Genomic DNA, 13,822 nt, shown 5'->3' on the forward strand with positions numbered 1-13,822 from the left:
AAATTGCAAATTTTTGTACATTTTCTGGGGAAAAGATCCAGAGCTTTCTCATATTTCTATGGGATCTCTAGCTTCCAAAATATTGAGAACCACTGAAGTGAGAAAGGAGGGTAAAGGGGGATAAATGGTGGTGAAAAAAATACAACAAAAAATAGAAAGGACAATATGCCTTTATTGTTGAATTGATTGGAGAAATGCATTGTATGTGTAAATGTCCTATGAGATTATAGGATACTGCAGGAAATGGAGAATTTCCTGACACCATTTAAGTTACAAAAAATGTTCTCTTGGTAGAAGATACCATACTGGATTACCTCCAAAGGTTTCTTTACATTCTCTGATGCTGAAATTTAAATTGATTTAGAATCATTGATAATTGATTTCTTTTTCCTTTATAGAATTTGCCATCTGCTGCAGTAGCTCACATTCTGGATCCTCAACCTGGAGAGAAGATTCTAGATTTGTGTGCAGCACCTGGAGGCAAAACAACGCACATTGCAGCACTAATGCACGATGAGGTGAGATTGTATTCACAGCCAAACTGTCGATGTGTTACACGTTTCAGTGATGATGGTGGAACTACACGTAACTTAGAAAACATTGTACAGGCATTCGTGATATGAGCTCTTTCAGATTCTGCCTAAGGGCATCACTGTTCCGTGATGTCAGTCACCACATACTAAGCTCAGTAAACATTCATCGCTTGTGAAGAACGATTTCAAGGCCTTCTTGAATCCTACATTTGCTAATACATTTATAGAATTGTTTTGTCATAAAATTAAGTTTAAATGAAACATTTAAGAGATTATTTCATGTTACTAATTATACCATGTTTTAAATTATTAAAGTAAATTCTTCCACCAAAATCATTTGACAGTATATATATTTTTCAAAGTGATCATATCCTCAAGATTTTCTTGTCACATAATAAAACAAAATATGAAGCCTAGACATGGGACCCTTGGTCCTTTCTCTTGTTTCCTCCTAGTTCAAACTGCTTACACCTCTTAATAGCAGCATCCTCTTAGCTCTGCAGTTGGGTTCAACGTACTCAAGCCTCAGCACAATCTTCTTTGTAGTTTTAGCCTGCTTTTGGAAAATCGGTGTAGTCTGCCCACCCCAGCCACTCTGCTTCCTGTCACAATGCCTCTTTCCCTGCACATGCAGAGCAGCCTTACCCTTCCTGTATTGTGTTGTGTGTGGGGTCAATGCTTGCCATACTTCTTACAGAAAGTCTGGTGGGTCTGAGGAACGTTTATCATGTTTGTTAGAGTGCTGCCAGCACAGAAAGTTGACAGTATGTTTTTCAAGTGTCAGAGTATATGTATCACACATAAATCTGTGTGTGTTCTTCTAGCATTAGGGTACATAAAAACCCTATGATCTGGCTTAATTATAAAATCTGTTTCATTGTCACAAAATATAATAAGTATGACTTTGTATAACTTTGGCTCAGATTTTACTGTTTTCCTACATATACATATTTGCCAATATATATTTTTTCATTATGAGCTAGTTTTATTTGCATTCAAAACTCAGTGTACCCTTGGAACCACTCTATACTTCAACTAAGATTCTTTCTCTCAAGAAGGAGATGGCACCCTAGCCTGGTGGCTCAGTTGGTTAGAGCAGCATCCTGATATGCCAAGGTTTGCATTCAGTCCCCAGTCAGGGCACACACACGAGTCAAGCAAAGAATGCATACATAAGTAAAACAACAAATGAATGTCTCTCTCTCTTTCTCTCTTTCTCTCCCCTGCCCACCCCCTTTCCTCTCTCTCTCTAAACTCAATAAATATAAAAAAGATAGAAGAATATGGCCAGTTGATACTATCTTTTTTGTTTATTTCAAATTCTGTAAAACTAAATGGTTCCTAAAATACTTATACATTTGAGTATCATCACTTACAATAGCTTCCTTGATCAGGAATCAGATTTTAAATGATTGACTGATTGAGTGATTAAACAAATATTTAGTTAGTACTTATTGTATGCCAAGCACTGGTATTAAAGTAACAAACCACACTGACCAAAATTTCCTTTCTGTGGAGCTTACATTCCAGCAGGAAGAGATAGATAATAAATAAATGAATAAAAGATACAGCATGCATGATTGTGAGAAGGGATGTGGTGAAAAAATAAAGGAAGGTTAGTGGAATTGGAAGTATTGAGGGGAGGGAGAGCGAGTTTGCAGTTTTAATTTGGGTGATGAATGAGGGAGACCCACACTAAAGGTGGTGTTTGAGAAAGACTTAAAGGTGACAAGCAATATGGAGGTCTGTGGAAACGATGTTCTAACTAGAGGGAATGGTAAGTGTAAATGCTTTCAGGCTGGAGGGGACCTGACTTGTTTGAGAAACTTCTGCACTTTTGCTGATGCAGACTGAGTAAAGGTGAGACTAGGAGGAAGAGAGGTCTGAGAGGCAGGACGGATGGGGGTTGGGGGACGTTTGGGAAGAGTGCAGTTCTACAGGGTTTGATGGGACTTCGTTTTACTCAAGTAATAGGAAGTCATTGGAGGTGTTGAGCAGGAGAGTGACATGAAACTGCTTATTATTTAATGCGTCATTCTGGTGGCTGCATGGAAGCCAGCTGTAAGAGGGCAAGGGCAGAAATAGACCAGTTAATAGATAGTAATTCAGGGAAATGTTGTGGAGGAGGTAACAAGGGTTAGATTATGAATATGTTTTTAAGGCATAGCATTAGGGAATTTGCTGACAAATTGACTGGGTGTGGGTTGTGAAAATAAGAATAATCCAGGAGGCCTCCCAAGGTTTTGGCCCGAGGAACTGGAGAAAGAGTTGGTGGATGGGGATGACTGTGGGAGGAGTAAGGTTTGCAGAGAAAAGTCAGACATTTCGTTTTCAGTGTATTGCAGTGAAGTGTATTAGATGTCCAGAGATGATGTAGAGCAGGCAGTTGGATATTTGAGGCTAGAGCACAGGAGAGAGGTCTGGTTTGGAAATATAAATTTGGAAGTCATCAGCATAGATAACACCTAAAGCCATAAAACTGGTGTGGGTACCAATAGATAGTAGAAGGAGCCAAAAAACTGAGACTCGTGGGTACTGCATGCCAACATTCTGAGGCTGAAGAAGTGAGAAGGAATGGCCAGGGATGTAGGAGGAAAACCAGAGAAGTGTGATACCCTGGAAGCCAGGTGTAGAAAGGGACTGTGGGACCATGATGCGATCAGCTGTGTCACATGTTGTTGCTAGGCCATGCGTTTTGAGGACTGAGCTCCCAGAGGATTTAGTGTCATGTAGGTGATTGGTGGCTTGGTTGTGAGCAGCTTTGGTAATTGGGAATGCTCGCTTGGATTGAGAGTGACAGGAATCATAATGAATTGAGACAGCTCCTTTGAGGAGAAGGGGTTATTTTTACAAGAGAGCAGAGAAATGGGGCAGTAGTTGGAGGTAAAGTCAGGTAGTATTTTTTTTAAGATGAGGGAAATAAAGTTTCTATGTTAGTGAGAAAGATACACACTAAAAGGGAAATTGGTAACACCAGAGGGAATGGGAAAACTCCCAGAATAATATCTTTGAGTAGGTGAGATTGGATAGAAATGTAGGCATAAGTAGCTTCAAATGGTAGCGTGAGACAGTTTATTGATGGAAATAGGATTGGAGCATTTACCGTATTTTGCCATGTATAATGAGCTCCCATGTAAAATGCACACTCACATTTTGGGCCCAGACTTTCAGGAAAAAAACTTTTAATTAATTAATTAATTAATTTATTTATTTATTTATTTATCTTTAGATACTTGTTTTTTGTTTTATAGAGGAATTTTAGCATTTATGTTTGAACGTATTATGATACAAGAAATTTTATGTAACAAGTAATTACAAAACATAAGACATTTCAGATACTACCCATGTATAATGTATATCCTTATTTTTCCCTAAAAAATTTGGGCAAAAGTGTGAGCATATACATAGCAAAATACAGTAGTTCAATGACATTTAAAATTATTATTGATAGGTATGTAGTTATTGCCAATTTCTTCTTTTCTGATTGTTTTTGTAGTTCTCTATCCCTTTTTCTCTTCTTCCCTTACATATTGATGGCTTTCTACAGGTTGTGTTTGGATTCCCACACTTTATTTTTTGTGTTTGTCTTGTAGATTTTTGGTGTGTGGTTACCATAGAGTTCACATACTGCAAGCTACGCTAGTAGCAAGTTGTTTTAAGTTGATAGTCACTTAAGTTCTAACACATTTCAAAATCACTACAGTTTTTCTTTACCATCTTTGTATTTGTTTTTGTCATTGTTTTTTATATATTTTGTGAGTGTGTTTTTGTGTATATCCCTTAATTTATTGTAATGGAATTACACATAATGTATGTTGTAGTTACACATAATCTTCCTACTTTTGACTTTTTGACCTTTATACTAACTTTGTAGTTGGTTGATCCATTATTTTTACTACTAGATATTTGCCTTTGTCAGTGAAAATTTTATTGTTGTGATATTTTCTTATTCACATTTTTGATCTTTTTTTTCTACTTAAAGAAGTCTCTTTAACATTTATTGAAATATTAATTTAGTGGTGATGAACACCTTTAGCTTTTTCTTGTTTGGAAAATGTTTCTTTGATTCCCAGTGACAGCATTGCAGGGTACAGTAATCTTAGTTGTAGGTCTTTACCTTTTATCACTTTGAATACTATTTGCCAGTCCCTTCTGGCTCACAAAGTTTCTGATGAGAAATCAACTGACAGTCTTCATCCTTGTAAGTAACTAACTGCTTATTTCTTGCTACTTCTAAGATTCTCTCTGTCTTTAACATTTAACATAAAGTTTAATTATGATGTGTCTTGGCATGGGCCTCTTAGGGTTCATCTCATTTGGGACTCTCTGGGCTTCCTGGACTTGTATGTTTATTTCCTTCCTGAGGTTAGGGAAGTTTTCAGTCATTATTTTTCAAATAGATTTTCACATTGCTTACTTGCTCACTCTCTTCTCCTACTGGTTACCTCTATGTTGTTCATGTAGGTACACTTGGTATTGTCCCATAGGTCTCTTAAATTCTCATTTTATTGAATTCTTTTTCTGTTCCATTTGGCTGTCTTCTGCTTCCTTGTGTTTCAGATTGCTTATTCGATCCCCTGCCTTATCTAATCTGCTGTTGATGCCCTATAGTCATTGCAGTTATTGTAGTCTTCATTTCTGACTGGTTCTTTTTTTTGTTTTCTAACATTTTTATGTTTCCTATATCTTTGTTTAAGTTCTCATTGAGTTCATGTACTCCTCCTCTAAGTTCATTGAGCTGCCTTATAACCAATGTTTTGAACTCTATATCTAGTAAATTGATGGTCTCCATTTGTTCTTTTTATGGAGTTTTGCTCTGTTCTTTCACTTGGGACATTTTTTTTGTCTCCTCATTTCAGCTAACTCTCAGTGTTTGTTTCTGTGTACTAGGTAGAACTGCTATGACTCCTGGTCTTGGCAGAGTGGCCTTAGGTAGTAGGTGCCCTATGGAGGGGTCCCCAACCCCTGGGCAATGGACTAGTACCTGACTGTGGCCTGTTAGGAACCGGACCACACAGAACAGGTGAGCTGTGGGCCAGTGAGCAAAGTTTGGCTGGGATTACCACCTCAGCTCCGCCTCATCCCCATCTACCTGTCTTCCCCAATCCACTCCCATCTATGGAAAAATTGTTCTCCATGAAACTGGTCCCTGGTGCCAAAAAGGTTGGGGACTGCTGTCCTACGGGGTTCAGTGGTACACTCTCCCTGGTCACCTGAACTTGGTGCTCCAGGGGTTGTGTGTGCCCTCCTAATGTAGTTGAGCCTTGATTGCTATTGGCAGATTAGTGGCTGGGGTTGACTCTTGGGTCACTGGCTGTAAGGGCTGGCCATAACTACAGTGCACGGGCTGTTGTACGGGGACTGATCCCAGGGAGTGAGAGTAGCTCAAGCTGGGCTCTTGTGCCAACCAAGTCTGCCCCTCCGTTGAGTAGTTTGGGCAGCTGGTTGCGTGATACTCTGGCATGGTCTAAAGCCATCCACTGAGTTGATATGCTTCTGGTGCAGGCCAGAAGGGTTGACCTTAGCCTTAAGGTCAACCCTTTCTTGTGCCAGGCTCCAGGCCTCTTGGTAGGAGCTACAAAGTGATCGGTTGATTGATTGCTGTTTATGCCGAGCTTGGGAGCACTTGGCAGAGGCTATGCAGCAAATCAAAGGTCTACTGTCACTAGTGCCCTTTGGTGGGCACCCTGATGTGACCTGAGGTCAAAGGCCACTGTGCCAGGCTTGTGGCTGCTTAGTTGAAGCTGTGTTTTTGGCCAAGAGTGGCTGTCACTTATGCCAGGCTTGGAGCCACCTACCTGATGGGAGTTACAGTGCACGTTGAGACTGGTCACCCCTTGTGCTAGTCTTGGGGCACTTAGCAAGAGCTACAAAATGGATGGAGACCAGCTTGTGCTTGAGCTTCATTCAACCTTTCAGAGATTTTGCAAAGTTCGCAGTGTGACCTGAGGCAGGTCACTTATATGGAGGAACTTCTGGAAGAGGCTTGGGCTGGGTGTGTGAGTTTTGTGGGAACGGGTCTCAGAGAATCACCTGATTGTGGTGAACTGTGTTCACCAGGTTAATGGAGAGCGGAACAGGTACTCTTCTGGGAGGATCAGAGAAGCTCTCAACAAAGGAACGATGGCAAGTGCCAGCATTTTGGTCTCCAGAGAGAGCTGCCCTGACCCCCTGCTCCTTTAGCCTTCACCCTGAAGCTGATCAGTTCAGTTCCTCCCCATACATCCCTGGTGCTTTTCAAGCTTCCGTCCCTGCACTCTAGCCCAGAGTGAGTGAATTTGTGAGTGAACAATTTCAGGCTCCTCCAGAGGAACACCCGAGTCTCCAGCAGCCCTGTCTCACTCTGATGCAATCCCCACTTGTCTTCACAGACATGTTATGGGGACTCCTCTTCCCGGCACTGGTGCCCTAGGCTGGGGAGGCAGGTGTGGAGCGGGGACCTCTAGTCCCTCAGGGGGTACCTCCACAGCCAAAGGATAGCTTTCGATTTTTAGTCTCCACACTGAGTCTTCTCTGTGTTTCTGTCCCTCCTACCAGCCTTGATGTGGCTTCTTTATATTCCTTAGGGACAGGTCTTTTGTTCAGTTGTTCTTCAGCTCACTCTCAGTGATGGTCGTGAGAGGTGGGGACTCAGCATTTATGTATTCCCCATTCTTGACTGGAAGTTGACCCATTTTTGATGTGTATTTAATGATTCTTTGGACGATGAAATGATTTACAGCAATGTTCCACAGAAAATAGTAGGAACATTTATTGTGTCAAGATGAAATTGTAGCTTTCTCTTTCATTAGTGCAAAATTTAATTACTCATGAAGACTTCTGATGAAAATATACACACAAGATGGGGCAAAAGTAAATTTATAGTTGTTTGTGTGGAAAGTAACACTAATTATAAATAATAATACACAATAAACTGTGTTTTATGTACACACAACTGTAAAACTACTTTTTCCCTACCCTGTACTTACACATTAGTATTTAACTTTAACACCATTCTGAAACATTAAAATGTCACAGCAAGAGGATAAAACATATGTAAAGTCACTAAAGGGTTAAATCTATCCCTGCACTATATGTGTCTGAATACATATGCTATGTATTTACAAGTATATGAGCACTGTATGTATTATGTGCATATATATGAGGGGAGACCCCCCAAATTCTGGAATTTATTTATAAAAAGTTGTGTATTTATCCTCACATATTTAAGCTTCAGTCACCTTCAAAATACTCTCCATTTGATGCAGTACACGTATTGAGACTTATTTCCCACTGCTCAGAACAGTTTTTGAACTCGTCAATTTTGATGCCTTTTAGTGTTTGTGCCATTTTTTGTTTCACTTCTTCCACACCAGCAAAATGTTTTCCTTTAAGGACCTTTTTCATCTGGGGACACAAAAAAGTGCTCTGGGGCAAGATTGGGTGCACGGTCGGATGATGCTGTATTTGGTGAAAACTGCTGAACACTCAGCACAGTGTGGGCAGGTGCACTCGTGAATCCACCATCATGAAATAAGCAAATGTGTTGAAAGAGTCTTCAAAAAAATTTCACTGAAGCCAAACAGAGCCTCTCACAACACCACCAGCTAGTGCACTGATACAGATGGGTTCCTAGAACACTTCCCTAATGGGAGAAACCTATACTACAAGGGGCCCACCCTCCAGAGTATAATTCCGATTTTTGGGGTCGCTCCTCGTGTATATACACACGTGTACTCTCTTGCAGTAGCACAAGGGTAACCTCAGTGAGTAACCTTAAGTAACTAAGAAAGATAATTTTTGTCCCCTTTTGTTTATAGCATCATATTTATTGTATTTGCTTAGAGGTGTTTCTTCATAGAATTTTATTCTCTCTAGTAAGAAGTCTTTCCAAATAGAGTCTAGATGTCATCGTTGTACCTGTGTTATCTTGGTTTTATACTGCCCTGTAAAAACAACCACAAAACCTTTGTATCATATAACTAAACTCGTATTCAGCCCTGGAGTCTGGGATTCAGCCCACCTCTGGTAGGCTTGTTTGTACACTTCATCCACAGTGCATTAGCTAGGGGTTCTGATGATCTTGGGTGGGCTCATTCACTTGGTTTTGGTTGGTGTTGGCTTATCTAAAGTGACCTTAGCTGAGACCACTAGGGTGCCCTGCCTCTGGTCCGTGTATTTCTTATCCTGCTAGGAACAGGAGGCTAGCTGAGCTGAGGGAAAACATTGAGGATTAGCCTTGGCTGAGGGCAAAGTAAGGAAAGTGCTTTTCATTTCTCTCTTTGTATCACATTTACTCTCATCCCATTGGCCAATGCATGTCACATACCTGAACCTGAGTCAGAATGGCAGGGTATGCAAAGTAAATGGCAAAGGATGAGGATATGTGAGGAATTGAACTGAAATTAGGCAATCTCTCCCGATGGGTCAGCAATATACAAATGAACAATCATAATAGAGATATTTGAGCCAGAATGAATTCTAGATTTTGTTACTGCTTTTGATTGTTGATTTATTTTGATAGTAAATTTTGTGTAAGTTTACCCTGCTGTCCGTACTTTTGTAAAAAAAAAATTGCTTTCAGCCAGTGCAGTTACTACTTCACTGCAGTACATTTGAGCCTTATTCTGGTTGTTTTTTCCTACTTTATTCAGTTCAACTCACTTGAAATGTTTTTTTGTTTGTTAAAGTAGTTATTGGAGTTATGTCTACTGTTAAACCTGGCGTCACATTTGGGAACAGCATCACCAAATTCCTGGGTTGTAGCCTATATAGTTGATGCAGGTAGTGTATAGAAAGGGAGCAAAGCAAGAAAATACATTGAAGGGTTAATTTCACCATCTCTGCAATATCATTTCATAATATGTTTTAAAATATCTTACAAATATCACAATATATTTGTAAAAAGGACCTCTTCTTTTGTCAATTTTAACTTAACTGAAGTATTAGCATTTAACATTATTTTTGAACCTCGTTTTATACCAGTCTAGAACATTTTGCTATGTGATACACACTTAATATTTTTGTCTTTAGTTGTCAGAATTCACATGAATTTTATGTGTATAGCTTAGAAAATATTGAGATAAGGATTGATTTTGTAAGTGATATCTGTATCTTAAAGCACCAGGAGACATATGTCTCAGGACATGAGATCATGCTCCTTAGAGGTGAGCAAGGTGCATCAAGCTGGTGATTTTTAATGTTTGACTCCAGTGGATGTTCTTAAGTTTCTTTAAAGGATTGCAAACACTATTTTTTGGTTTTAAGTTTAGTTAATTAAAAGTAGTTGGATGTTATAAGAAAATTATCTGGCAAGAAGATTTTGTTTTTTTAAGGTAAAGACTTAATAAAATATTTTATATAAATTCCATATACATTTGGTTAATGAATTCAACTTTAAAACTAGGGGTATGAGGAAAGTTGGGAAGAACATAATTTTTCATAGTTTTCTTAGTTTTTAATAATTTTCGTAATCACTTTGTATTTACACTTTATGTATTTTGTTTAGGGAGAAGTAATAGCACTGGACAAAATATCCAACAAAGTGAAAAAAATAAAGCAGAATGCTTTATTATTAGGGCTGAATTCCATTAGGGCTTTTTGCTTTGATGGAACAAAAGCACTTAAACTGGATATGGTTGAGGACACAAAAGGTGAGTTAAATTTATCTTTTATAAACAAGCAGGTTTTGCGGTCATTGTTCTAGCCCCAAAATATCTAAGCCTTGAAACTTTGACATAGATCTAAGGTATTTTGCTGCAATAGATGAATTTTTTTTTGCTTTTCATCTCATCCCTGAATATCAAGTTTTTAATAATATAAGTCAAACCTCCAAGACTTGGCCAAACTCTTTATACTTCATATTCTTGCTTTAATTTCATATTGCATTTCAGAAAGCTTCTGAGCTTTTCAGTTTTATGATTCCTAAGTTATTTTGTATTCTTTCCTCATTTTTATTGAGGAATGGGTCTATGGAGCTGAGGAGGGAAGAAAAACTGTTACATTTATTATCTCACTCTGTCTCTATTTTTACTTCTCTGTCTTTTTGTTTAGATTTGATTTCATGACATACTGGAGAAATTTGCATATTTTAGTGAACTAATGACTTTTTAAAAGCTGAGGATGTGGTCTTAGATTTTCCACCCTTTTACAGGTCATCGAGATTGCCGTTGTTAACAAAATTCAAGGCATAAATTTGAAGATTGCCGTTGTTAACAAAATTCAAGGCATAAATTTGAAGGTCTAATGGGCTTTATTAAGCCAATTCATGAATTGGACAGCATACCATGTAGCAACTGGAAGCTTCTCCCAGCAGCTATACAAAGTGGAAGGTTTTTATAGGAAGAAGGGTGGGGCCAGAGAGCTATTAACATAAGTTCTTTTGAAAAGGATTATTTTTGGGCCAAGACACCTTTTCTTTCTCTTTCTGGGGAAAGGAGGGGTCAGGTTTTCAAGTAGGCCTCTTCTTTTTCTGGGGGATGTAGAAGGCCCACAGTGACGGATTACCTTGACCAGAAAGATGTTTCTGGAAGATGTTGAAACTGCATTTTAATTGGGTATTAAATCTAGGTTTAGTATCATGAGCTTTTAGCACTGAGTAATGCTATTTTTGGACTGGGCTGTGGTTTTTCTCTTGAATACCATAAGGAAAAATACTCCTTCTAACTTTGTAGTTTGCCTGTATTTTAGCTGTTGTTCGTAAAAATGACCAGTAGACTGTGGACAGTTCAGTTACTCTGTCACTATCACTTCACTAAAATTGTTGTTAGGTCACCAGTTTTTATGTATCTGTGACTTGACATAAAGTGATCATATTCACAAGCATAGTAGGTTGGGATTAGGGTAAGAAAAATCAATATATAGGGATAGTGATTTTAGAGGTCAGTCTTCAGTGCAGTAATGAAATAATCCATTAACTAGGGATATACAGTCATGGGTTTTTCACTCATCTTTCTCACTTTATGTGCTAATAGTCATTGGTCATTACCTGTAGCTTTTTTTTTTTTTTTTATCAAGGCTTGTTTAATAACAGATATTCTCTGGTAGTTAGATTTAGCATGTTAAACTTAGGAATGTCAGACAGTAGACCCAATCGGTTTGATAGAAAATGCATCAGTAGTGATGTGAAAATCAACATATTTTGAAACTCATAAAAAGTAAGAAATCATTTTGTAATGTCTACCTAATGTATAGCAACCAGATGCAATTTAAAAAAGCAAACAAACAAATGAAACACATGGAATTCTTCCTAGAAAAATAGGGCTTCTTCTGGGGAACAATGTCTAGACTGGTATTTGTCTTCTGTAAGAGCAGGTCAGACTGAATTTCCTCATTACATGAGAACAGAATGTCACCGTCAGTGATTGTCAACCCCAAATTGTTAGCCTGATGTTTTCAGGAGATTTATGTTAGAGTATAGGCTGAGGGACTGTGCCAGAGAGACCCAGAATACAGTGGTTTAGAATAGATACAAGTGTATTTTGTTTGTTTATTTGTTTTTGTTGTTTATTGTTGTCTCACCTGACAGGTAGAAGTAGATATCCAGTGCTGGTATTTTCATCTCTGGGTTCAAGACAGCTTTTCCAGTTCTTTCAAGGGGGAAGGGAAAGGGACTAGGAGACTACACTGCCAATCTTTCTAAGGGCAAGACCTGAAAGCGGGAATGCGATGTGATTTATAATAAGAAAAACATTAAAGTTTATTCATGTTATAGCATGTATTAGTACTTCATTCCTTTTTATATATAAATAATATAGTATAAGGGTAATGCTACATTTTATTTATCCACTCATCAGTTGATGGACATTTGGGTTTTCCCTCTTTGGGCTTTTATGAGTAATGTTGCCATGGACATTTGCGTGTAAGTTTTTGTGTGGACATATGTCTCATTTCTGTTGAGTATATATCTAGGAATGAAATTGCTGAATTATATGGTAACTCTGTTTAACCTTTTGCAGAACTGACAGACTTTTAAAAAGCAGCTGCACCATTTTACATTTCTACCAGCAATGTGTGAGGGTTCCAGTTCTCCACATTCTCATCAGCACTTGTTATTATCAGCCTTTTTGATTATAGCCATTTTGGTAGGTGTGTGAAGTGGTAGCTCACGGTTTGGATTTGCATTTCCCTGATGGCTAATAATGTTGAGCATTTTTGCAATCTGTTTATCCTTTGCCCATTTGCTAAGTGAGTTAGTTGTCTTTATTATTGAATTATAAGAGTTCTTTATATATTCAGGGTACTAGTTCCTTATTAGCCATGAGATTCACAAATATTAGTGGGGGACTGAGATCTAGCCTGTGCTCTCTTCATCATGTACACGACTATCTTATTTAAGAAGTAGGGATTTCTTACTTGTAGTTCACACAAAAGTATCTTTTGGCCTTGCAGATTCCCTGGTTTCTAAGGATTTTTCAGTGCTTGGGTGGGGGCAGGGGTGGGAATAAGACATGACCACTATTGTCTATATTCTAAGACTATACATCTGGAAGATATTAAGTACTATGGGAAGTCAGAGAGAGTGCTTATTTCTCATAGGGACAATGAAAAAAGTTTAGAGGAGGAGGTGGCATCCGTTGGGCTTGAAAAGGGCAGGTAGTATTTTGACAAATGGAAATGAGTGCAGGAGCCATCTCAGGTAAAGAGAATTAGCAGAGGAATGCAAATGGGAGTGTTCATGAATCTTTGGTAACAAAGCAATGTTCTGTTTTGCTTTGTTTTTAACATTGGTAAGTATGGGGAAGTACAGCGAATGTGGCTGGAGAAGTAGATGAGGCCCTATTTTTAATGGTCTTTATTTATTAATCTAAGAAGTTTATTTCGTAGTGGTAGGTAGCTGTGAAACTACTAATTTTTGGTTTTATTATGTCAGAGGAGTGAATAACGTGTTTAGAGCTGTGTTTTAGGGGATTTCATCTGGCCACAGGATTCAAAATAAAACTGTACAACATATTTCAATAGAGATAATTTAGTATGAATTTATACTAATGAGAGACAATTTAATACAAATAAACAGAATAACGAAACAGCTAAATAAATAAATGTTGGAGAGCTGAAAAATCCAAAGGAGATAACTTACGCATCCTAGAGGTAATGACTACAGAAAGTAGCTTCTACCCCTGTAGCAGGAGAAACAAAAGGAGGAGGAGATTTGCCTGTAAGAACCAAAAAACTTAGAGAAGAGACTTCATGGAGCTGGAATTCGAAACTCTAAGGAAGTGGGTGTTACCCAGATGCTGCCCTTTCCTTAGGACTCAACATAGGCAGTGTCATGGAGCTGGGGCGTAGGCCTCTGAGGGAGAGGGCTCTGT

The 13,822-nt window shown here is 38.5% G+C and overlaps 1 protein-coding gene and 1 pseudogene across 2 annotated transcripts in view; one reads left to right on the forward strand and one right to left on the reverse strand.

Annotated features, from left to right (window-relative positions):
- NSUN6 (NOP2/Sun RNA methyltransferase 6) overlaps positions 1-13,822 on the forward strand; it is a 51,624-nt gene that overhangs the window by 17,577 nt on the left and 20,225 nt on the right. For both annotated transcript variants that reach the window (XM_045857666.1, XM_045857667.1), the window contains exons 7-8: positions 399-518; positions 10,021-10,165. In XM_045857666.1, coding sequence (XP_045713622.1) covers positions 399-518; positions 10,021-10,165 — 265 coding nt within the window. The remainder of the gene's footprint in view (positions 1-398; positions 519-10,020; positions 10,166-13,822) is intronic.
- LOC123831039 lies at positions 947-1,262 on the reverse strand (annotated as a pseudogene).

This window comes from Phyllostomus hastatus, unplaced genomic scaffold, assembly GCF_019186645.2.
Source record: "Phyllostomus hastatus isolate PE091 unplaced genomic scaffold, TTU_PhHast_1.1 phas_scaffold_1674, whole genome shotgun sequence".
NCBI classification, from domain to species: domain Eukaryota; kingdom Metazoa; phylum Chordata; class Mammalia; order Chiroptera; family Phyllostomidae; genus Phyllostomus; species Phyllostomus hastatus.